The following is a 25,706-nucleotide window of genomic DNA, read 5'->3' as shown; positions in this document are numbered from 1 at the left end:
TTTTTTTGATGATGAAAACTGATGATTTCTGATTCACAAATCTTGTCAGACTTCCATGACTCTGACATCATACTGTACACAATAAATGAATGGACAATGTCGTCCTGTCTTCCTGCTCCGCTGGTCCAGACACCTATTAACATGAATCTTGCCTTCGCTCTACCTTCTGTCCCCATAATGTTGACATTGATGGCCCTTATCATTTTCTGTGATGACAATGCCAGTATGTCACTGCTGAACAAACTGAAAGACACCCAAAACATGAATCCAACCCTTCTGCCTCTCCCTTAGTTTTGATGTGGAGAATGGGCTGTCGGTGGGGCGCAGTCCCCTGGACCCCCAGGTCAGCCCCAGCTCCGGCCTGGTCCTACAGGCCAACTACCCCCACAGCCAGCGCCGCGAGTCCTTCCTCTATCGCTCCGACTCAGATTTCGACCTCTCGCCCAAAGCCATGTCCCGCAACTCCTCCACGGCCAGTGAGCTGTAAGTAGCATTGGACCAATGTGATGTGTGATCCTCCTCCTAACACCTTCTCCAGGTCATTTTCTTCTTCCTCTCTCTATCTTTCTTATTCTCTCCCTCTCTCTCTTTCTCACTCACTATGTTGCTGTTTCCGTCCTTCTGTCTCTCTCTTTGCCTCTTTGTTGCTCTCCACCCACCCCTGATATTTCACCTACCAATACTTCACTTACTCTCTCCATATTTATGACATCGCTAACCCTTCAACTATGTTTCCACAGATTTCCCTAAAGACTCAACCTTAAAGTCAATTGAATTAAGTCTAACAGTCTTGTATTGTTGATGTTTGTTTCTGGAGGTTATTTTACACATGTCTAGTTTAGTCACTGGACTCTCTATGTCTTTAAAGGGAAGAGGGCTTGAAGCACTGGGAAGTCGGTTGGCTGCCGCGGTGAGAGACATGCGTGACAAATGTTTTCTTTTTTACTTCTCCTTTAAGGACTGTTCCACTGCGTTTGCAGGTTTCAGACACTTCCTCCACTCACCAACCCCTTAACCCCCTCCACACCCTCCTGCTGAACACCACCCCGCCCATACATACATACCCCTCAGACCCTTTCCTCCCAAACCATCCCAAAAAGAAAAGCCCCACAGTCCTTGCATCTGAGTTGAGCCTGCTACAGTATGTGTGCTGCATGAATAGCCTGAGGCCTATTATCTTAACCACAGAAAGGCTTGACCCCAAGACAACACATTATGTGCATGATGATTCCCCCACAGCACAGTTCCAAAGGGCTATGTCTGTTTTCCCAGGGTTCTCCCACAGTCAGTTGTGTGCATGTCACTTATTTTCTCTCTGTGTCCAATGTGTTAACTGATGCAGGACATGAGGGTGTTCAGGTTGCAGTTAAGATGCCCATTGAGTACCATAGAGCCCCATTATATGTATTGTATATTAATATTAACCTTTTATTCTGTTCTTCACCTGTTTGTTGAAGGTTTCGTCTCTAACCAAGTGTTTTTCTTTTCTTCTGTCATTTCAGACATGGAGAAGACATGATTGTAACACCATTTGCACAGGTTAGTGCTATGTTCATGCTTTTTCTCTCTCGTGTGTGTGTGTGTGTGTGTGTGTGTGTGTGTGTGTGTGTGTGTGTGTGTGTGTGTGTGTGTGTGTGTGTGTGTGTGTGTGTGTGTGCTGGTATGAATTCCTGATGTTGAGCGTTGGAAATCAATTTGATGGTCATAATGCAACATAACACTGTCCTCCAACCTTTCTCTTTAGGTGCTTGCCAGTCTCCGAACAGTCAGAAGCAATTTTGCCTACATAACTCATCTGCAAGATCGGCCCAACAGGCGACCATCAGGCAGCAACCCTCCCTCCATACCTACCCACACCAAGTCAAGCATAACAGGTCAGTATTATACTCATCTGATCTTACCTCTTACATGACTTCACAACAAGAATCTGCCTGTTGTGCCGATTCTTGTTCCCTAGTGTCTGTTTCACCCTGTAAAAATAACAAGTTCTCAAGAACTGAAAATACAGACCTACATAAGATTTGTTTGATGCTACTGCCACAATTGCTGTTATTGTAATCTGTCAGCTTTACATTGATAAGGGCAGTGCAGTGAGAATGTGAAGAGGACAACAACAAGGCATACATTCTTTCTCCTTCCCTTTTTTTGGAGGGGGGGGGGGGGGTTGGGGCTGTTGACAAATATAAACACTGGTCCTAGTTTCTATGTCAACCCAAAATGCCATAGCTCAATACAAGCACTCAGGAGGACGTTTGTAGCATTTGAAGCAACCGTGGTTTGAGAATTAGTTTTCACTGATAAGAAACCAAATAAAAAACAGAGAAAATCATTTTTTGTAGAGGTGCTGTCTAATGGAGAATAAACTATAAGCTATAAAAATAAAGAGTCGCACACTCTATAAATTCCCAGCCGTTTATTGGGTACATTTCGGCATCACTGTGCCTTCAGGGTGTAACAAACCAGAATAAATATTCAATGAAAGTCAACACAATGAATTTTATAGTCTCTGGTTTGAAATGGAGCCAATCTTGATTTAAAAACAGAGCTTGCGTTAGACGTTAGTGACTCGAAGTGAAAGACAGCACACAGCCTTCTGTCCAGTGATTTTGGGGGTGGCTGGTAGCCTAGTGGTGAGAGTGTTGGACTTGTAACCGAAAGGTTGCAAGATCGAATCCCCGAGCTGACAAGGTAAAAATCTGTCGCTCTGCCCCTGAACAAAATAAAATACAGTCTGGGGCCTGATAACTGACCACAGGAGAACAGTCCTTGACAGTGGGACTATGGTAAAATAAAGAGAAAGTGATCTACTGATTGGGCCTTGTTTGAGGATTTGGATCTGGGTCTCAGTCTGGTAAGTCTAGGGTCTGGATGGGATGGTCTCTGATGGGCTTTTACTTGAAGAAAGGAAAAAAACGCACTCACTGAAATTCTTTAAGTTTGAATGTATTTTTTTTAGCAGCAGAGATCAGAACAAATGCTCTCTCAGGGCTTTAATAGTAGTCTGACCTTTGGCCCCCTCAGAGGAGCCCTACCAGAAGCTGGCCATGGAGACACTGGAGGAGCTGGACTGGTGTCTGGACCAGCTGGAGACCCTGCAGACCCGTCACTCAGTCAGTGAGATGGCTTCCAACAAGGTGAGCTGCGTTGCATTTGAACTGAGCCTCATCTACTGTAAAATCCTGGGAATGATTGCTTGAAGAATAGCAAAGATATAGGTCTGGTTAATGAAAAATCTTATCTCCATCTACAGTGCATTCGGAAAGAATTCAGACCCCTTCACTTTTTCCACATTTTATGACGTTACAGCCTTTTTCAATTTTTTTCATGAATCTACACACAATACCCCATAATGACAAAGCGAAAAAGGATTTTAGACATTTTTTTATTGTATTTTTTTAGAGATTTACATAAGTATTCAGAGCCTTTGTTATGAGACTCAAAATTGAGCAAAGGTGCATCCTGTTTCCATTGGTCATCCTTGATGTTTCTTCAATTGATTGGATTTGGAAAGGCACACACCTTTAAGGTCCCACAGTTGACAGTGCATGTCAGAGCAAAAACCAAGCTGTGAGGTCGAAGGAATTGTCCGTAGAGCGCCGAGACAGGATTGTGTCGAGGCGCAGATCTGGGGAAGGGTACCAAAAATGTTTTGCCGCATTGAAGGTCTTCAAGAACACAGTGGCCTCCATCATTTTTAAATGGAATAATGCTGGTGGCAGCATCATGCTGTGGGGAGGTTTTTCAGAGGCAGGGACTGGGAGACTAGTCATGATCGAGGGAGAGATGAACGGAGCAAAGTACAGAGAGATCCTCGATGAAAACCTGCTCCAAAGCGCTCAGGACCAAAGAACCGGGCGAAGGTTCACCTTCCAACAAATCAAACTAAATTGTATTTGTCACATGATCCGAATACAACAGGTGTAGACCTTACAGTGAAATGCTTACTTACAAGCCCTTAACCAAAAATGCAGTTTTAAGAAAAATACCTAAAACAAAAAAGAAATAAAAGTAACAAATAATTAAAGAGCAGCAGTAAAATAACAATAGCGAGGCTATATACAGGGGATACCGGTACAGAGTCAGTGTGCAGGGGCACCGGTTAGTCGAGGTAATTGAGGTAATATGTACCCGTAGGTAGAGTTATTAAAGTGACTGTGCATAGATAATAACAGAGTAGCAGCATTGTAAAATAGTCATTTGATGTAGCCATTTGATTAGATGTTCAGGAGTCTTATGGCTTGGGGCTGTTTAGAAGCCTCTTGGACCAAGACTTGGCGCTCCGGTACCGCTTGCCATGCAATAGCAGAGAGAACAGTGTATGACTAGGGTGGCTGGAGTCTTTGACCATTTTTAGGGCCTTCCTCTGACACTGCCTGGTATAGAGGTCCTGGATGGCAGGAAGCTTGGCCCCAGTGATGTACTGGACCGTACGCACTACCCTCCGTAGTGCATTGCGGTCGGAGGCCGAGCAGTTGCCATACCAGGCAGTGGTGCAACCCATCACAATGCTCTCAAGACAACGACCCTAAGCACACAGCCAAAACAACGCAGGAGTGGCTTCAGGACAAGTCTCTGAATGTCCTTGAGTGGCCCAGCCAGAGCCTGGACTTGAACCTGATCGAACATCTCTGGAGTGGCCTGAAAATAGCTGTGCAGCGACGCTCCCCATCCAAACATCCAACCTGAGCTTGAGTGGATCTGCAGAGAAGAATGGGAGAAACTCCCCAAATACAGATATGCCAAGCTTGTAGCGTCATACCCAAGACTCGAGGCTGTAATTGCTGCCAAAGGTGCTTCAACAAAGTACTGAGTAAAGGGTCTGAATACTAAATGTGTAAATGTGATATTTCAGTTTTACATTTTTAATACATTTACAAAAAATTCTAAAAACCTGTTTTTTCTTTGTCATTATGGGGTGTTATGTGTAGACTGATGAGGGAAAAAAATGATTTAATCAATTTTAGATTAAGGCTGTAACGTAACAAAATGTGGAAAAAGTCAAAGGGTCTGAATACTTTCCGAATGCACTGTATATACTGAAATGAGGAGTTTGTGCGCAAAAGGACATAGATCCGAAAAGCGTGGATATTACTTCACGTTAAGCCCTTGCTGTAGCTCTAGGATTGGCTGTGGCTGAGACCACTGCCACACATCACTTGAAGACCATGTGCACGGTACACTCACTACCTTTTATTTGTTTGGGCTTGGCAGAGACTGTCAAAGGGCTACAGAATGACTGTCTCCAGAGACCTGCTGTGGGCTGCAGCCTTTTAATACTGCACCCGGGGATTGCACAGCATCTCTCATCAGCATCACATCGCTCTGTGTTCATGTCGATCACATGTCTTATGTTTAGGATTTACAAAGTGAAGCTATACTTAACCTGAATATTATATTAGGGAATTGAGTTCCTTGTGTAACCTACGCTGTTGTCCTCAATGCATCAAAACAGTGGTTGGTTGATTGTCATATGGTTCACTGCCATCTCATAGTCAAAGTGGCTTTACACAGCAGGTGCCATATATTTTGGAAAAGGCATAGTATAACAGCTGTATTGCCAAAGTCAAGGGAAAGTTATTTCCCACAGGTCACTTCCTCTGTCTAATATATATGACCTCCTACTTGTGATTGGACCCTCCAACAAGTAGCTCAGTTCTCATTGCATTGCACTATTTACATTTTTACAGATTCAGGAAGTTGAACTGCTGCTGCATTCTCCCTCTGTGCATAATATTTGGGCATACAGAGGGCATTTATTTATTTAAATTCTATTGACATCTCTTGTTCATGGCGAAGAAAGCAGCATAGTTAGTTCCACATGACACACAACATAAAACCTAACTATGAATGGAAGTTAAAACAGTGCAAAGTGCATAACACAGCTTAAAGGAGCAGGTGTAAAAACCTGAGCAATCTGAGCAATCAGCCCTCAAATATGGGATTTAAAATCATCTATCAGAATTAAATGATCTAGTTTTTAAGTCCTTCAGCAAAGTGTTCCGAGATCATGGGCCAGCAAAGCTAAAAGCACTCTTACCACCAAACTCAGTTAAAGTGTATTGGACTGATACACACTCCCTCCTCCCATTCAGACACTAACTCACACCAGCACATGAATGGAGCCCATCCCTTCCATTTAAACCATTCGCATTGGTTCAAGTCCCTTCTTTCCATTCTGCTCCTCCGGAATGCATTATGCATCCCTCTCTCTCTCTCTCTCTCTCTCTCTCTCTCTCTCTCTCTCTCTCTCTCTCTCTCTCTCTCTCTCTCTCTCTCTCTCTCTCTCTCAGCCCCCACCTCTCACACTCCCCTTCCCTTTACACACACACAACCAATCAGATCCCTCACATCCACCCAGCCTCTGTTGCGGATTGGCTGTAGGGCATCCCGCACGTAGGCAGTTGAAGGGGAGATACACACAGGGAAGGAGAGACTAGGCTTTATACTCTTCCTTCTCTCTTGCCCTCCCTCCCTCTCTCACTCAGTCTCTGTGTTTACGTTGAGTGTGTGATGGTGGAGGATGGAGCAGCAGTGAGCCATGTGCTCTGGTGCCCTGCACCTAGCTGTACTATCTCTGTCCCCTTACCCTCCACCGCCCGTCCCCCATGTCCCATCTGTCCCACTTACTAAGCTCAGAGCTACGGGGAAACCTCGACTTTGACTGATTGCTGTTTGATCTCTTTCAATCTGGGACGTAAGGACTGTCAGTTTGTGATGAAACTCATTGGATAGACTGTAAAGTCATGGAGAATAAGAGCACCTCCTCCCAGCTGCCCACTGCACTGAGGCTAGGAAACACTGTCACCACAGATAAATCCACGATAATTGAGAAATTCAATAAGCATTTTTCTACGGCTGGCCATGCTTTCCACCTGGTTACCCCTACCCCAGTCAGCAGCCCTGCACCCCCCACAGCAACTTGCCCAAACCTCCCCCATTTCTCCTTCACCCAAATCCAGATTGCTGATGTTCTGAAAGAGCTGCAAAATCTGGACCCCTACAAATTAGCTGGGCTAGACAATCTGGACCTTCTCTTTCTAAAAGTATCCTCCGCAATTGTTGCAATGCCTATTACTGGCTTGTTCAACCTCTCTTTCGTATCGTCTGAGAACCCCAAAGATTGGAAAGCTGCCGCGGTCATCCCCCTCTTCAAAGGGGGAGAGACTCTAGACTCAAACTGTTCCTGTTATATCTATCCTACCCTGCCTTTCTAAGGTCTTCGAAAGCCAAGTTAACAAACAGATCACCGACCATTTTGAATCCCACCGTACCTTCTCCACTATGCAATCTGGTTTCCGAGCTGGTCATGGGTGAACCTCAGCCATGCTCAAGGTCCTAAACGATACCATAACCGCTATCGATAAAAGACAATACTTTGCAGCCGTCTTCATCGACCTGGCCAAGGCTTTCGACTATGTGAATCACCACATTCTTAAGAGCAGACTCAACAGCCTTGGTTTCTCAAATTACTGCCTCGCCTGGTTCACCAATTACTTCTCAGACAGAGTTCAGTGTGTCAAATCGGAGGGCCTGTTGTCCGGACCTCTGGCAGTCTCTATTGGGGTGCCGCAGGGTTCAATTCTTGGGCCGACTCTTTTCTCTGTATACATCAATGATGTCGCTCTTGCTGCTGGTGATTCTCTGATCCACCTCTACGCAGATGACACCATTCTGTATATTTCTGGCCCTTCTTTGGACACTGTTAACTAACCTCCAGACAAGCTTCAATGCCATGCAACTCTCCTTCCGTGGCCTCCAACTGTTCTTAAATACAAGTAAAACTAAATGCATGCTCTTCAACCGATCGCTGCCCGCACCTCCCCACCCGTCCAGCATCACTAATCTGGACGGTTCTGACTTAGGTACAGTGGGGGGAAAAAAATATTTGATCCCCTGCTGATTTTGTACATTTGCTCACTTACAAAGAAATGATCAGTCTATAATTGTAATGGTAGGTTTATATGAACAGTGAGAGACAGAATAACAACAACAAAAAAATCCTGAAAAACGCATGTCAAAAAATGTTATAAAATGATTTGCATTTTAATGAGGGAAATAAGTATTTGACCCCTCTGCAAAACATGACTTAGTACTTGGTGGCAAAACCCTTGTTGGCAATCACAGAGGTCAGACGTTTCTTGTAGTTGGCCACCAGGTTTGCACACATCTCAGGAGGGATTTTGTCCCACTCCTCTTTGCAGATCTTCTCCAAATCATTAAGGTTTCGAGGCTGACGTTTGGCAACTCGAACCTTCAGCTCCCTCCACAGATTTTCTATGGGATTAAGGTCTGGAGACTGGCTAGGCCACTCCAGGACCTTAATGTGCTTCTTCTTGAGCTACTCCTTTGTTGCCTTGGCTCTGTGTTTTGGGTCATTGTCATGCTGGAATACCCATCCACGACCCATTTTCAATGCCCTGGCTGAGGGAAGGAGGTTCTCACCCAAGATTTGACCGTACATGGCCCCGTCAAATGATGCGGTGACGTTGTCCTGTCCCCTTAGCAGAAAAACACCCCCAAAGCATAATGTTTCCACCTCCATGTTTGACGGTGGAGATGGTGCTCTTGGGGTCATAGGCAGCATTCCTCCTCCTCCAAACACAGCGAGTTGAGTTGATGCCAAAGAGCTCCATTTTGGTCTCATCTAACCACAACACTTTCACCAGTTGTCCTCTGAATCATTCAGATGTTCATTGGCAAACTTCAGACGGGCATGTATATGTATTCTTGAGCAGGGGGACATTGCGGGCGCTGCAGGATTTCAGTCCTTCACGGCGTAGTGTGTTACCAATTGTTTTCTTGGTGACAATGGTCCCAGCTGCCTTGAGATCATTGACAAGATCCTCCCGTGCAGTTCTGGGCTGATTCCTCACCGTTCTCATGATCATTGCAACCCCACGAGGTGAGATCTTGCATGGAGCCCCAGGCCAAGGGAGATTGACAGTTCTTTAGTGTTTCTTCCATTTGCAAATAATCGCACCAACTGTTGTCACCTTCTCACCAAGCTGCTTGGCGATGGTCTTGTAGCCCATTCCAGCCTTGTGTAGGTCTACAATCTTGTCCCTGACATCCTTGGAGAGCTCTTTGGTCTTGGCCATGGTGGAGAGTTTGGAATCTGATTGATTGATTGCTTCTGTGGACATGTGTCTTTTTTACAGGTAACAAGCTGCGGTTAGAAGCACTCCCTTTAAGAGTGTGCTCCTAATCTCAGCTCGTTACCTGTATAAAAGACACCTGGGAGCCAGAAATCTTTCTGATTGAGAGGGGGTCAAATACTTCTTTCCCTCATTAAAATGCAAATCAATTTAGAAAATTTTTGACATGCGTTTTTCTGGATATTTATGTTGTTATTCTGTCTCTCACTGTTCAAATAAACCTACCATTAAAATTATAGACTGATCCTTTCTCTATCAGTGGGCAAACGTACAAATCAGCAGGGGATCAAATAATTTTTCCCCCCCAATGTATTTGTAATTTTCCACATATTCTATGTGTCTGGTTAGACTGTACACTCTCCTTCCAGACTCACATTAAGCATCTCCAATCCAAAATTTAATCTAGAATCCACTGCCTATTTCGCAACAAAGCAACCTTCACTCATGCTGCCAAACATACCCTCGTAAAACTGACTATCCTACCGATCCTTGAGTTCGGCGATGTCATTTACAAAATAGCCCCCAACACTCTACTCAGCAAATTGGATGCAGTCTATCACAGTGCCATCCGTTTGTCACCAAAGCCCCATATACTACCCACCACTGCGACCTGTATGCTCTCGTTGGCTGGACCTCGCTTTATATTCGTCGCCAAACCCACTGGCTCCAGGTCATCTATAAATCTTTGCTAGGTAAAGCCCCGCCTTATCTCAGCTCACTGGTCACCATAGCAGCACCCACCCGTAGCACACGCTCCAGCAGGTATATTTCACTGGTCACCCCCAAAGCCAATTCCTCGTTTGGCAAGCCTTTCCTTCCAATTCTCTGCTGTCAATGACTGGAACAAAATGCAAATATCACTGAAGCTGGAAACTCCCATCTCCCTCACTAACTTTAAGCATCAGCTGTCAGAGCAGCTCACAGATCATTGCACCTGTACATAGCCCATCTGTAAATAGCCCATACAACTACCTCATCCCCATATTGTTATTTATAATTTTTTTGCTCCTTTGCACCCCAGTATCTCTACTTGCACATTCATCTTCTGCACATCTATCATTCCATTGTATAATTGTTAAATTGTAATTACTTCGCCACTATGGCCTATTTATTGCCTTACCTCCCTAATCTAACCTCATTTGCACACCCTCTATATAGATTTTTTTCTATTGTATTATTGACTGTACGTTTCTTTATTCCATGTGTAACTCTGTGTTTGTGTCGCACTGCTTTGCTTTATCTTGGCCAGGTCGCAACTGGCCTACCTGGTAAATAAAGGTGAAATAAAAAAATAAAATAGACCTGTACAATCTGCTACTGGATTTTATTCACCAAAGTTGGTTTCTGCTGCTCACTCGTCTTTGTTTTTGACATTCAACATGTGTTCACTGGAATGCCCTACGTCACTTTGTTTTCTATGTTTTGGACGCTCATACAGGTGAGTGCACAGGAATGTGTGTGTCAGGATGTCGTTTTCTGTTACTGCAGTGCAAACTTAACTGGATGACAAGAAGTGTGCTTTGGTGTACTGTAGGACACAGTATGTATTTGGATGTCTGTGATTTTGCATATTTTGTCAGTGCGATTTGATAAAACTGCATATTATTTAGTCTACACATGCCTGTGTGTGTACACACATGCCTGTTCCATTGGGTGTATGTGCATGAGTGTGTTAGTGTCTACAAATCTCTGAGTACACTACCCTTTCCTGTATGTCTGTCTGTCTGTGTACATGCAATGTCTCCTTTAAGACCTTATACGGTGGTTTGTCCCCTACCCACGTGTGTGATTACAAAGCCTCTGCCGAGTCCCCATCAACAGGGGAAATAGAAAGAGAGCCTGGGACGCGACTTCCGCTTTTGGATGTTAACAAGGCGATGCTCCATCTTAACTCCTCCTCCACATATACTAGATTGGTTGAACAGTGCAGAAGAGAACCTCCCCCTACAGCTTTTTTTTTCTGGTCAAGACCAGTATGTAGGGGATTTAGTGTCAGGCGATTCTTTTAGGCCTGCTATGTTCGGTTAGTGATTTATAATGGTTCGAGCCCAGCTGAAAACACTGTTCCAGTCCTTGTGCCCTCCAATGTGATGCACTGAATAGACTAGGGTATGAGGTTGTGTCATGAAAGAAGTGAATGATTGTTTTGTTTTAAATACATATTTTTGGATTTATTTTCTGGTCTTATTGATATAATTGACTTCTATTACTCTATCCCATGTTACACTTGTCTTTTTCTATAACATAACATGTTATTCAGTATGAGGGGGATCAAGGAAATCACTACTGTCATATTATTTACTTGTTAGTTACTCCTGACACTTGAGTGTGGTGCGAGAAATCACACCAAACAGAATTTAAAAATCTACTTTATTGCCATTTTGAACACTCATTTGGTTTTGTTAATTTCAAATTTTCCACATTATATTATGATAGGAACTTTACTGCTAGTACACTTGTTCTACTGAAGTGCAGTTGAAGTTGGAAGTTTACATACACTTAGGATGGTGTCATTAAAACTCGTTTTTCAACCACTCCACAAATTTCTTGTTAATAAACTATAGTTTTGGCAAGTCGGTTAGGACATCAACTTTGTGCATGACACAAGTCATTTTTCCTACAATTGTTTACAGACAGATTGTTTCACTTATAATTGACTGTATCACAATTCCAGTGGGTCAGAAGTTTACATACACTAAGTTGACTGGGCCTTTAAACAGTTTGAAAAATTCCAGAAAATTATGTCATGGTTTTAGAAGATTCTGATAGGCTAATTGACATAATTTGAGTCAATTGGAGGTCTATCTGTGGATGTATTTCAAGGCCTACCTTCAAACTCAGTGCCTCTTTGCTTGACATCATGGGAAAATCAAAATAAATCAGCAAAGACCTCAGAAAAAAAATTGTAGACCTCCACAAGTCTGGTTCATCCTTAGGAGCAATTTCCAAACGCCTGAAGGATACCACGTTCATCTGTACAAACAATAGTACGCAAGTATAAACACCATGGGACCACGCAGCCGTCATACCGCTCAGGAAGGAGACGTGTTCTGTCTCCTAGAGATGAATGTACTTTGGTGCGAAAAGTGCAAATCAATCTCAGAACAACAGCAAAGGACCTTGTGAAGATGCTGGAGGAACAGGTACAAAAGTATCTACCGTAATTTCCGGACTATTAAGCGCACCTGAATATAAGCCGCACCCACTGAATTAAAAAATATATATATATTTTGAACATAAATAAGCCGCACATGTCTATAAGCCGCAGGTGCCTACCGGTACATTGAAACAAATTAACTTTACACAGGCTTTAACGAAACACGGCTTGTAACAAAAATAAATAGGCTTTAACCAAACACGACTTGTAACAAAAATAAATAGGCTTTAACGAAACACGGCTTGTAACAAAAAATAAATAATTAACAGTAAGCTTTAGTTGTCTTTTTGCACTGAGTCAATTCCTCACGCTGCTGTTTCCAACGTCTTATCATCGACTCATTAAGACCAAGCTCCCGTGCAGCAGCTCTATTTCCTTTTCCAACAGCCAGATCAATTGCCTTCAACTTGAAAGCTGCATCATATGCATTTCTCCGTGTCTTTGCCATGAGGGTGACAAAATGACTACCATAATCAGAATGATGGGAAGTTTGAGAGCGCTCGATTTAATCTAAACAGTAAACAAAAAAGTTGTTTGACCTTAACCCGTTCGGCAATTTCATTGGTCTAATGAAAGCTTCATGCTAATGAAAGCGGGAAAAATCCATATATTAGCCGCGTCATTGTTTAAGCCACGAGGTTCAAAACCTGGGAAAAAAGTTGCGGCTTATAGTCCGGAATTTACGGTATATCCACAGTGAAACAAGTCCTATATCGACATAACCTGAAAGGCCGATCAGCAAGGAGGAAGCCACTGCTCCAAAACCGCCATTAAAAAAAGCCAGACTACGGTTTGCAACTGCACATGGGGACAAAGATCGTACTTTTGCGGGAAATGTCCTCTGGTCTGATGAAACAAAAATAGAACTGTTTGCCCATAATGACCATCGTTATGTTTGGAGGAATAAGGCGGGGGCTTGCAAGCCGAAGAACACCATCCCAACCGTGAAGCACAGGGGTGGCGGCATCATGTTGTGGGGGTGCTTTGCTGCAGGAGGGACTGGTGCACTTCACAAAATAGATGGCATCATGATGCAGGAACATTATGTGGATATATTGAAGCAAAATCTCAAGACATCAGTCAGGAAGTTAAAGCTTGGTCGCAAATGGGTCTTCCAAATGGACAATGACCCCAAGCATACTTCCAAAGTTGTGGCAAAATGGATTAAGGACAACAAAGTCAAGGTATCGGAGTCGCCATCACAAAGCCCTAACCTCAAGCCTATAGAACATTTGTGGGCAGAACTGAAAAGGCGTGTGCGAGCAAGGATGCCTTCACACCTGACTCAGTTACATCAGCTCTGTCAGGAGGAATGGGCCAAAATTCACCCAACTTATTGTGGCACGCTTGTGGAAGGCCACCCAAAACGTTTGACCCAAGTTCAACAATTTAAAGTCAATGCTACCAAATACTAATTGAGTGCATGTAAACTTCTGACCCACTGGGAATGTGATGAAAGAAATAAAAGCTGAAATAAATAATTCTCTCTACTATTATTCTGACATTTCACATTCTTAAAATAGTGGTGATCCTAACTGACCTAAAACAGAGAATTTTTACTAGGATTAAATGTCAGGAATTGTGAAAAACTGAGTTTAAATGTATTTGGCTAAGGTGTATGTAAACTTCCAACTTCAACTGTATGTTCTACTTTCCACACTGTATTTCCATGTATGAACTCGTGTCACTGATGCTTGTCGTTGTGTCTGATTTTGTTTCCCAGTTCAAAAGGATGTTGAACAGAGAGCTCACCCAGTTGTCGGAAACCAGCCGGTCAGGAAACCAAGTCTCAGAGTTCATCGCCAGCACTTTCCTAGGTGAGTGACAACAGCACTCTAAGTATGGCTCCTGAACTGGCATTGCAATGGCTAGCCTCTCAGGGCTAGGCGGGACGAATTCGTCCCACCTACGCAACAGCCAGTGTAATCCAGTGGCGCGATTTTCAAATACCTTAGAAATGCTATTACTTCAATTTCTCAAACATATGACTATTTTACAGCATTTTAAAGACAAGACTCTCGTTAATCTAACCACACTGCCCGATTTCAAAAAGGCTTTACAACGAAAGCAAAACATTAGATTATGTCAGCAGAGTACCCAGCCAGAAATAATCAGACACCCATTTTTCAAGCTAGCATATAATGTCACAAAAACCCAGAAGACAGCTAAATGCAGCACTAACCTTTGATGATCTTCATCAGATGACACACCTAGGACATTATGTTATACAATACATGCATGTTTTGTTCAATCAAGTTCATATTTATATCAAAAACCAGCTTTTTACATTAGCATGTGACGTTCAGAACTAGCATACCCCCCGCAAACCTCCGGTGAATTTACTAAATTACTCACGATAAACGTTCACAAAAAACATAACAATTATTTTAAGAATTATAGATACAGAACTCCTTTGTGCAATCGAGGTGTCCGATTTTAAAATAGCTTTTCGGTGAAAGCACATTTTGCAATATTCTCAGTAGATAGCCCAGCCATCATGGCTAGCCATTTAGACACCCACCAAGTTTAGCCCTGACCAAACTCCGATTTACTATTACAAAAGTTTGATTACCTTTGTTGTCTTCGTCAGAATGCACTCCCAGGACTGCTACTTCAATAACAAATGTTGGTTTAGTCCAAAATAATCCATCGTTATATCCAAATAGCGCCGTTTTGTTCGTGCGTTCCAAGACACTATCCGAAGTGTAAATAAGGGTCACGAGCATGGCGCAATTCGTGACAAAAAAATTCTAAATATTCCATTACCGTACTTCGAAGCATGTCAACCGCTGTTTTAAAATCCATTTTTATGCAATTTTTCTCGTAAAAAAGCGATAATATTCCGACCGGGAATCTGCGTTTAGGTAAACAGAGGAAAGAAAACAAAGCATTCGGTCGACGCGGGCACGCGCCTCAGTCTCACAGTACTGTAACCAGCCACTACCCAAACGCGCTACTTTTTTTCAGCCAGAGCCTGCAAAGCCACGATTCAGCTTTTTGCCGCCTTCTGAGAGCCCATTGGAGCCGTAGGAAGTGTCACGTAACAGCAGAGATCCTTTGTTTTGGATAGAGATGACAAAGAAGGCCAAGAAATGGTCAGACAGGGTACTTCCTGTACAGAATCTTCTCAGGTTTTGACCTGCCATTTGAGTTCTGTTATACTCACAGACACCATTCAAACAGTTTTAGAAACTTTGGAGTGTTTTCTATCCAAAGCCAATAATTATATGCATATTCTAGTTACTGTGCAGGAGTAGTAACCAGATTAAATCGGGTACGTTTTTTATCCAGCCGTGTCAATACTGCCCCCTAGCCCTAACAGGCTAGGCAAGGTATTAATTTAGACCCTACTGTCAAATAATAATTGATGTAAAGCATTCATCCTGCTCAAAAGTTGGATACATAAATACAATATTTATTCGCTTTAGGACATTATACTGGACATTATACAGCTCTATAAATGTAGTCATAGATGTTTATGAGCAGTGCCTATATTTTGCATTATTATGCATAGCTCATAAGGCATTATACATGTGCTTATAATGCATTATGAATTACAAAATACTTACAAAATTACCACAGCATGTTTTGTATATATTTAGTTGGAGTACTGAACAGGCCAACATATTCATAGTATGAACATAGGTTGCATGACATCATGCAGTATGTGGTTGCAAAACTTGGCATTTGTCATGCATGTCTGCTGGCCTATTAGCCAGCATGTTGGAGGAAAGAGAAGAGCTTCCAAAGGAAGCAGGCGGCAAGGCATTCCTGGACATGTTATCTGGCGTTGCCGAGGAGACGGTAATATTATTAGACTGCCTTTTGCGTCAATACCCCAGTCTTTAACTGATATTGTGGCGGAATGGAGCTTCACCAAAATGCTTGCAGACGGAGAGAAAATGGAGCCTGAAAATATATGTCCACTTGACATGATTTGGTTTGTTTTGACGTTGGCTGGGATCGGAAAGGAGAACTATGGCTTTGGGTGAAAGGAAGAGGAAATATTGTGAGATTGGTGAGACCGCTTCTCTTGGTGTGGTGGCAGATTGTGTGTGTCCTCGTAATGATATTTACATGCTTTTAGGATCTGGGATTATGATCGGTCTTCTCATATTTGAATGAGTTATTGAGTTATTATTGGTTGAGAGATGACATTTGCTGGAGAGTTATCAGTTAAAGCAGTATTCCTAGTACTAGTCTAATTGATTTATCACCTGATTTGTGGTGGAAATATCTTAGATTAGCTATAGTTCGTAAAATAAACAATCAACTGTTCATTTTCTGCAGTTTTCGGTGTCCTCCTATACAGTGGTGAATTTAGCATGTAAATCTTGTTGCTGCTAAGCCACTACACAACATAACAATACATGAATTGCCCTATAACGGTGACAAACAGTGCCCACAAACTGTTAGGGCCTACATAAAGATGTCCCAACAGCAGAGCTTTCTTTTCAGCACTATGGAGTGAATCCTTACCACCGTTACACCTGCATTGTCTGGCAGCGAAACAGTTAATTCAGCCTCATTTACTGCCTTTTTTAAAAACATAGCTGATATGGCTGACTTGCTTAAACAAATGTGGATTCTACTGACAATTGAGATGTACAAACTATGGCCTAAGGGAACGATCAGTGGATAAGAGGCAATCCGTAATTTTGATTAAGACATTGATGAGCGAGAAAAGACGGACATAGTCAATATAACTATTTGTTCAGCACTTTTGAAATGTACAGCGACAGAATTCTGAACATGGGCCGTTCTTACAGTATTCTCCCTGTACAGCAAGTCAGAACCGTAGGATAAATTAAGGGGGCATATAAACAGACAAGGAAAGCTCTTACAAGTATTTGATGATTACATTTCTCAAAAAACGGTTATAGGCTTTATGTGCACCACCAAGTCAGAACAGTAGGCTATGTTATGAGGGTAAAGGGACCAAATTATTAGGGTGAGGCACATGGGCTACTAACAGCTTACTACACAACATACACTTAGTATTACTTTCAGTATACATATCTCCCTGGCATATAACATAATTTATGCAGCAGCATGCAATACATTTTTGGACTCACCTTGTTGAGCTGTGCTCACTTGAACAGGATGGTGGTGCGGCGGTCCTTCTCATGGGCAAATTTTGGCATTCTCTGGATTTATGGTGCTTTCAAGATAACTGGGAGCGTGGAAAAAAACAAGGTTGAATCATGACGTCAGTGATCTTCAGGTCGAAGCTCTAGAAAGAGGCCAGGGTTCCCGACTTGGATGATCGTTGAAAATGTATTTTGTCAGTCGGAGCAATTTTTTTTCCTGAGTTCCCAGTTATCTTAAACTCACTGAAGTCTGAGATTTCCCAGTTCTGAGTTTCCAGTTGTTTTGAACACGACAGAAGTCATGCTGGATTGGCAGCATGGCCAGTGTATTCAACATTTTCTGGCCCATGGTGTTGCATGTGAATGTTTATGCTTTTAATCTTGGAAAAGAGACCCTTAAACCAAGACTTGGACCACACACCCTCTCCACTGAATAGCAGGCTAGTGATTGCTTTGCAATGCTTGCAGTTAGCCACTGATTCCTTCCAAACCACTCATTGTTGAATTTGCGATTTCCAACTTCTTGTGTAATGTTGATGGCTGATGAGCACCGATATGTTTTATTTATAATTTCTCTTCATATGACAAGGATTGAAAAGGATTTTACAGTAGACTGTCGACTTGATTCATGATGATGACTGCTAGCTAAGATTTTGAAAGTATGATGTTGACATGATCAGTCTAATCAAAGCTACGGTAGATATAACGTGATTTGACTTCATTTTTTCTGTGGCCAATTACCTTGCAGCTTCTTGGATGGGCATGTCTAATGTAAATCTATGGCAGCACCCAACGGGCTTGAATTTTTGAGCTCCACTCGTAGATTTTGCGGTGAAGTAGTGTCCCCATGAGTGACAGAAAACTGAACCAATTACAGCGCAACTAGAGAACATTACCAAACCCTACGTTCTGTATTTTCTGCTGGCTTGCCCCACCACCACAGAAAGCACTGAGCTAGGCTGAAACAAGAAAGCAAAAAAGAGACCATGTTTGTATGCAGCTTTATTAACAAAATTATTATATTTTCTACATTGTTTGCAAACTGATATGTGACACTTATTATTATTTTTTGCTAAATAGGTGGGGCTCAAAACATGAATGACGGGTTGCTACTCCTCCTATATATTGGTTCAAATAAAATAAATAATCTACCTGCCTTACTGGCTGACAAATAGTCAGGGCTCCCCTACTAACACCAACACAGCCATAGTCCAATGGGCATATATTTTTTTCTGTCTCTCTCTCTCTTCTCGCTCTCTCTGTCTGTAGAAAAGCAACATGATGTGGAGATTATGTCTGGGCCTCCTAAGGAGAAAGACAAGAAGAAGAAGAAGAGGCCCATGTCCCAGATCGTTGCGGTGAAGAAGCCTGCCCTCAGCCCCAGCCTCGCCCCCACCCAGATCCCCCGTTTCGGGGTCACCACCCTCCAGGAGGGCTTATTGGCTACGGTGGGCGCCACACACACACACACACACACACACACACACACACACACACACACACACACACTATACACACACACACAGACTTAAACACACCGACTTACACAGACAGGTGCGCTTTGTCACACTGAGGAATAGCTAAGTTACTTGAATGCTTATTGCTTGGCCTTTAATGTTATATGTAATATAATGTCAGTGACGTATTATTGCCAAACTTGTCACGTCATCTGCCCTCTGGAGGATCGCAATGGGAAAAGTAGTTTACTTTTTGTGCCATTCTAATATCTTTTGTTATGCATGTTAAAAAAGTTTAATATTTATTATTTATTAAATACAATTCTGCTAAATTGCCATATCACACTTTTTCTCACTTTATTGCGTTGTGGTTCTAGGAATTTGAGGACATCAACAGATGGGGTCTAGATATTTTCAAGATAGCTGAATACTCGGGGAATCGGCCTTTGACGGTGGTCATGTACTCCATTTTCCAGGTATGAGTCTCCAATTCCAAATGCATCTCCTCTGTCCGTACATTACAGCAGCCAATTGTAGCATTCTTTAGCATTCCTTCCAAGACATTTGAATCTTGGTGTAATGGCCAAGGGTTTGAGTCCCGGTCGGGGCTACCCCAAATACACTTCAATACTTTACCAAAAGTTTGTTACATATTTGCTCTACTCTTGTGAGCCTGGTTTCTGTTGCTGCCCAACCTCAGGAGCGAGAGCTGCTGAAAAACTTTAAGATCCCAGCCGACACCTTCATCACCTTCATGATGACCCTGGAGGACCACTACCACGCCGACGTGGCCTACCACAACAACATCCACGCTGCCGACGTGGTACAGTCCACCCACGTTCTCCTCTCCACCCCCGCCCTGGAGGTATGGAACACTCCATTATGAGGAAGATTAAAGGATGATGTCCAGCCATATTCTATATTCTAATCTAGTTGGTAGATGTGCCCTGTGCATATCTTTGGATTTGATCAAGTTTATCAGTGCATATTGAGGTAGAAGGGGTTTGTTCATGGTATTGAAAGAAAATATGAGGTGAATAGAATGTCCCCACGCTACGTGTTAATACTTAGTAATACTTCAAATCAAATTGTATTCGTCACATGCGCCGAATACAACATGTGTAGACCTTACAGTTAAATGCGTACTTACAAACCCTTAACCTCTTACATCTAGATGTGCCGCTAGCGGAACGCCTCGCCAATATCCAATGATGGAGCGTGGCGCGAATTACAAACTCCTCAAAAATCCCAAAACTTCAATTTTTCAAACATATGACTATTTTACAGCATTTTAAAGACAAGACTCTCCTTTATCTAACCACATTGTCCGATTTCAAAAAGGCTTTACAACGAAAGCAAAACATTAGATTATGTCAGGAGAGTACCCAGCCACAAATAATCACACACCCTTTTTTCAAGCTAGCATATAATGTCACAAAAACCAAAACCACAGCTAAATGCAGCACTAACCTTTGATGATCTTCATCAGATAACACTCCTAGGACATTATGTTATACAATACATGCATGTTTTGTTCAATCAAGTTCATATTTATATCAAAAACCAGCTTTTTACATTAGCATGTGACGTTCAGAACTAGCATACCCACCGAAAACTTCCGGTGAATTTACTAACAATTTACTAAATTACTCACGATAAACGTTCACAAAAAGCATAACAATTATTTTAAGAATTATAGATACAGAACTCCTCTATGCACTCGATATGTCCGATTTTAAAATAGCTTTTTGGTGAAAGCACATTTTGCAATATTCTAAGTACATAGCCCAGCCATCACGGGCTAGCTATTTAAACACCCAGCAAGTTTAGCCTTCACCAAAATCAGATTTACTATAACAAAAATGTTATTACCTTTGGTGTTCTTCGTCAGAATGCACTCCCAGGACTTCTACTTCAATAACAAATGTTGGTTTGGTCCCAAATAATCCATTGTTATATCCAAATAGCGGCGTTTTGTTCGTGCGTTCTAGACACTATCCGAAATGGTAAATCAGGGTTACGCACATGGCGCATTTCGTGACAAAAGAATTCTAAATATTCCATTACCGTACTTCGAAGCATGTCAACCGCTGTTTAAAATCAATTTTTATGCAATTTATCTCGTAAAAAAGCGATAATATTCCGACCGGGAATCTGTGTTTCGGTAAACAGAGGGAAAAAAAGAAAGACGGGGGCGACCAGTGCACACGCCTAAGCCCACTGTCCCTTGATCGGCCACTTGACAAAAGCGATAATGTGTTTCAGCCTGGGGCTGGAATGACCACATTCAGCTTTTTCCCGGGCTCTGAGAGCCTGTGGGAGCCGTGGGAAGTGTCACGTTACCGCAGAGATCCTTTGTTTTGGAAAGAGATGTCAAAGAAAGCCAATAAATGATCAGACAGGCCACTTCCTGTAAAGGAATCTCTCAGGTTTTTGCCTGCCATATGAGTTCTGTTATACTCACAGACACCATTCAAACAGTTTTAGAAACTTTAGGGTGTTTTCGATCCATATCTAATAAGTATATGCATATTCTAGTTACTGGGTAGGAGTAGTAACCAGATTAAATCGGGTACGTTTTTTTATCCGGCAGTGTAAATACTGCCCCCTAGCCCTAAGAGGTTAATGATGGTGTTGGAGTCGTGCCTGGCCGTGCAGTCATGAGTGAACAGGGAGTACAGGAGGGGACTAAGCACACACCCCTGAGGGGCCCACATGTTGAGCATCAGTGTGGCGGATGTTGTTACCTACCCTTACCATCTGGGGGCGATCCGTCAGGAAGTCCAGGATCCAGTTGCAGAGGGAGGTGTTTAGTCCCAGGGTCCTTAGCTTAGTGATGAGCTTTTGAGGGCACTATGGTGTTGAACGCTGAGCTGTAGTCAATGAATAGCATTCTCACATAGGTGTTCCTTTTGTCCAGGTGGGAAAGGGCAGTGTGTAGTGCAATAGAGATTGCATCATCTGTGGATCTGTTGGTGCGGCATACAAATTGGAGTGGGTGTAGGGTTTCTGGGATAATGGTGTTGATGTGAGCCATGACCAGCCTTTCAAAGAATTTCATGGCTACAGATGTGAGTGCTACGGGGTCGGTAGTCATTTAGGCAGGTTACCTTAGTGTTCTTGGGCACAGGGACTATGGTGGTCTGCTTGAAACATGTTGGTATTACAGACTCAGACAGGGAAAGGTTGAAAATGTCAATGATGACACTTGCCAATTGGTCAGCGCATGCTCGGAGTACACGTCCTGGTAATCCGTCTGGCCCTGCGGCCTTGTGAATGTTGGTCTGTTTAAAGGTCTTACTCACATTGGCTGCGGAGAGCGTGATCACACAGTCGTCCAGAACAGCTGATGCTCTCATGCATGTTTCAGTGTTACTTACCTCGACGCGAGCATAGAAGTAGTTTAGCTCGTCTGGTAGGCTCATGTCACTGGGCAGCTCTTGGCTGTGCTTCCCTTTGTCGTCTGTAATAGTTTGCAGGCCCTTCTACATCCGACGAGCATCGGAGCCGGTGTAGTACGATTCGATCTTAGTCCTATATGAATGCTTTGCCTGTTTGATGGTTCGTCGGAGGGCATAGCGGGATTTCTTATAAGCTTCCGGGTTAGAGTCCCACTCTTGAAAGGGTCAGCTCTATTCTTTAGCACAGTGCGAATGTTGTCTGTAATCCATGGCTTCTGGTTGGAATATGTACGTACAGTCACTGTGGGAACGATGTCCTCGATGCACTTATTGATAAAGCCAGTGATTGATCTGGCGTACTCCTCAATGCCATCGGAAGAATCCCGGAACATATTCCAGTCTGGTCTAGCAAAACAGTCCTGTAGTTTAGCATCTGCTTCATCTGACCACTTTTTTTATAGACTGAGTCACTGGTCTTTGCTGCTTTCATTTTTGATTGTAAGCAGGAATCAGGAGGATAGAATTATGGTCAGATTTGCCAAATGGAGGGCGAGGGAGCGGTTTGTACGCGTCTCTGTGTGTGAAGTAAAGGTGGTCTAGAATGTTTTCCCTCTGGTTGCACATTTAACATGCTGATAGAGATTAGGTCAAACTGATTTAAGTTTCCCTGCATTAAAGTGCCCGGCCACTAGGAGTGCCACCTCTGGATGAGCATTTTCCTGTTTGCTCATTGAGTGCGGTTTTCGTGCCAGCATCGGGCTGTGGTGATATGTAGACAGGTAAGAGAAATACAGATGAAAACTCTCTAGATAGATAGTGTGGTCTACAGCTTATCATGAGATACTCTACCTCAGGCGAACAAAACCTTGAGACTTCCTTAGATATCGTGCACCAGCTGTTGTTTACATAAATGCATAGGCCCCCGCCCCGTGTCTTACCAGAGGCTGCTGTTCTGTCCTGCCGATAGTGTAACCCGCCAGCTGTATGTTCTTAATGTCGTCGTTCAGCCACGACTCAGTGAACATAAGATATTACGTTTTTAATGTCCTGTTGGTAGGATAAACATGCTTTCAGTTCGTCCCATTTATTTTCCAGCGATTGAACGTTAGCTAGCAGGACGGAAGGCAAGGGCGGATTAGCGACTCGTCGCCTGATCCTCACAAGGCACCCTGATCTCTTTCCGCGAAATAGTTTCCTTCTCCAGCGAATAACAGATATCTGGGCCTGGTCGGGTGTCTGTAGTATATCCCTCCCGTCCGACTCATTGAAGAAGAACTATTCGTCCAGTTTGAGGAGAGCAATCGCAGTTCTGATGTTCACAAGCTCTTTTCGGTCATAAGAGATGGTATCAGCAACATTATGTACAAAACAAGTTATGAACGACACAAAAAAACTAACAAAATAGCATGGTTGGTTAAGAGCCGATAAGGCGGTAGTCATCCCCTCCGGTGCCATCACTCATCTCTCGCAGTAATAGTAACAAAAAAGTGTCTGTTTTTTGTTTTTAGGCTGTCTTCACTGACCTGGAGATCATGGCTGCTCTGTTTAGCAGTGCTATACACGACGTAGATCACCCCGGAGTGTCCAACCAGTTCCTCATCAACACAAGTCAGTTCCATCCCTCACTAGCAATCTCACTCATTAGATCTATTTAAAGGATATGTCCTTTGGAGCAAAATGTGTCTGGCATCTATTACTGTGAAGACTACATTACAGCGTTTGTAAGGCGGAGTTTGATCTCTGGATAAATTGTTTATTCCGTTATTTTGAACCTAATGAATACCTTTTTTGTAGTTATACAGGGAGTGCCTTGGAATTGTTGTTGCTTTACAAATGGGTGTTCCTACTGTAGATTCTGAGCTGGCTCTGATGTACAACGACGCTTCTGTTCTGGAGAACCACCACCTGGCTGTGGGCTTCAAGCTGCTACAGGAGGACAACTGTGACATCTTCCAGAGCCTCAGCAAGAAACAGGGACAGTCCCTCAGGAAGATGGTCATCGACATGGTGAGGCACTGACCGAATGAATTGGAATTGAATAGAAATGAAATATTATCTACACACCTCCATGTTATCATAGTTAAACATAATGAATGAGCCGACATCATAATGATATGGCCATTTAGCAGACACTTTTCCCCAAAGTCACTTACCGGTACATTTCACACCGAGTATATTCAGTATCAAACCCACAACACAACCCTGGATGTAGGCGGCATCATGCTCTAACCCACTGACCCTTTGGAATTAGTGACTGAAGTAAGTGTGATTAATTGGTATTGCCATAGAATTTCTAAACCCAGAGGCCCAACATAAGCAGTTTCTACATAATCGTCATACTAAAAGATCTTTGGTATTGTCCTCTGCAGGTGTTGGCCACTGACATGTCCAAGCACATGAACTTCCTGGCTGACCTGAAGACCATGGTGGAGACCAAGAAGGTGACCAGTCTTGGAGTGCTGCTGCTGGACAACTACTCAGACCGCATCCAGGTCAGAGGTCATTACTAGAGTAGACACACCACTGGCCACATATTAATAGTCTACAGTGACTTCCTCTTCTCTTCTCCGTCTCACTCATCTGCATTTATCTGAACATTGTCGCTGTCTGATGAAAACCTTATAACTCCATTTGCCAATTATTTTTTTTTACATTTATTGAAAGCAGTAACTCCCCTCTGTACTCTGAATATGAATCTAGGACCAATAAAGTGTATTCAAAATAGCTTCTGAAGTGTCATAATTGTATGTTTGTTCATGGGAAAATATGGAAATGTTTTCAATTTCCTGAAAAGTTTCTGTTTTAGAGATGAGAGGTTTTCATCAGACAGCGAAGATATGTGGATACAGGACAGGTGAAAGCAATTTGAGGGGAGACAAGGAAAGAAAGCCACTTCAGATCATTGAGATGGACCCTGGTGTTGAATCTGAACTGTCTACTGGAGACAAGTGTGATCAGTGCAGTTGTCTAAAATAACTCAAGACTTCATAGTGTCATGTACATTCAAGGTTTCTATATAAATGTATGAAAAATAAATGACAAAATTAATATGAATAAAAAACGATATACTTCTTAAAAAAAGATCTAAACAACAGATAAACCAGAACTAACATGGGCCTCCCTGCGTTTCTCCAGGTCCTTCAGAACATGGTTCACTGTGCTGACCTCAGTAACCCCACCAAGCCCCTGGAGGTCTACCGTAAGTGGACCGACCGCATCATGGTGGAGTTCTTCACCCAGGGGGACAGGGAGAGGGACAAGGGAATTGAGATCAGCCCTATGTGTGACAAACATAACGCCTCCGTCGAGAAGACCCAGGTACCGTACTGTGCATAGCGTGCATGCAGCCACACGAGGCATGCAGGCTCTCTTACACATGCACACACAAGAATTTGCAAACCCACCCTCAGGTCTTTGTCACTGCTTAACAGACTCAGTTGCTGGCA

General features: G+C 43.0%; 1 protein-coding gene across 4 annotated transcripts in view; it reads left to right on the top strand.

Moving 5' to 3' along the window:
- The window catches only part of LOC106573897 (3',5'-cyclic-AMP phosphodiesterase 4C), a 153,633-nt gene that overhangs the window by 122,968 nt on the left and 4,959 nt on the right, over positions 1-25,706 (top strand). For 3 of the 4 annotated variants that reach the window (XM_014149336.3, XM_082962743.1, XM_014149341.3), the window contains 13 exons: positions 292-483; positions 869-910; positions 1,503-1,539; positions 1,745-1,874; positions 3,022-3,134; positions 14,036-14,129; positions 18,672-18,850; positions 19,237-19,335; positions 19,560-19,724; positions 23,769-23,868; positions 24,113-24,267; positions 24,630-24,752; positions 25,396-25,578. In XM_014149336.3, the coding sequence (XP_014004811.3) occupies positions 292-483; positions 869-910; positions 1,503-1,539; positions 1,745-1,874; positions 3,022-3,134; positions 14,036-14,129; positions 18,672-18,850; positions 19,237-19,335; positions 19,560-19,724; positions 23,769-23,868; positions 24,113-24,267; positions 24,630-24,752; positions 25,396-25,578 (1,612 nt within the window). The remainder of the gene's footprint in view (positions 1-291; positions 484-868; positions 911-1,502; positions 1,540-1,744; positions 1,875-3,021; positions 3,135-14,035; positions 14,130-18,671; positions 18,851-19,236; positions 19,336-19,559; positions 19,725-23,768; positions 23,869-24,112; positions 24,268-24,629; positions 24,753-25,395; positions 25,579-25,706) is intronic. The other variant, XM_045697294.2, reaches the window with a different exon arrangement.

The sequence above is a fragment of the Salmo salar genome, chromosome 16 (assembly GCF_965601325.2).
Source record: "Salmo salar chromosome 16, fSalSal1, whole genome shotgun sequence".
Classification (NCBI taxonomy): Eukaryota; Metazoa; Chordata; class Actinopteri; order Salmoniformes; family Salmonidae; genus Salmo; species Salmo salar.
The sequence above is the reverse complement of the archived record's forward strand: the minus strand, read 5'-3'. Positions and strand labels throughout refer to the sequence as shown.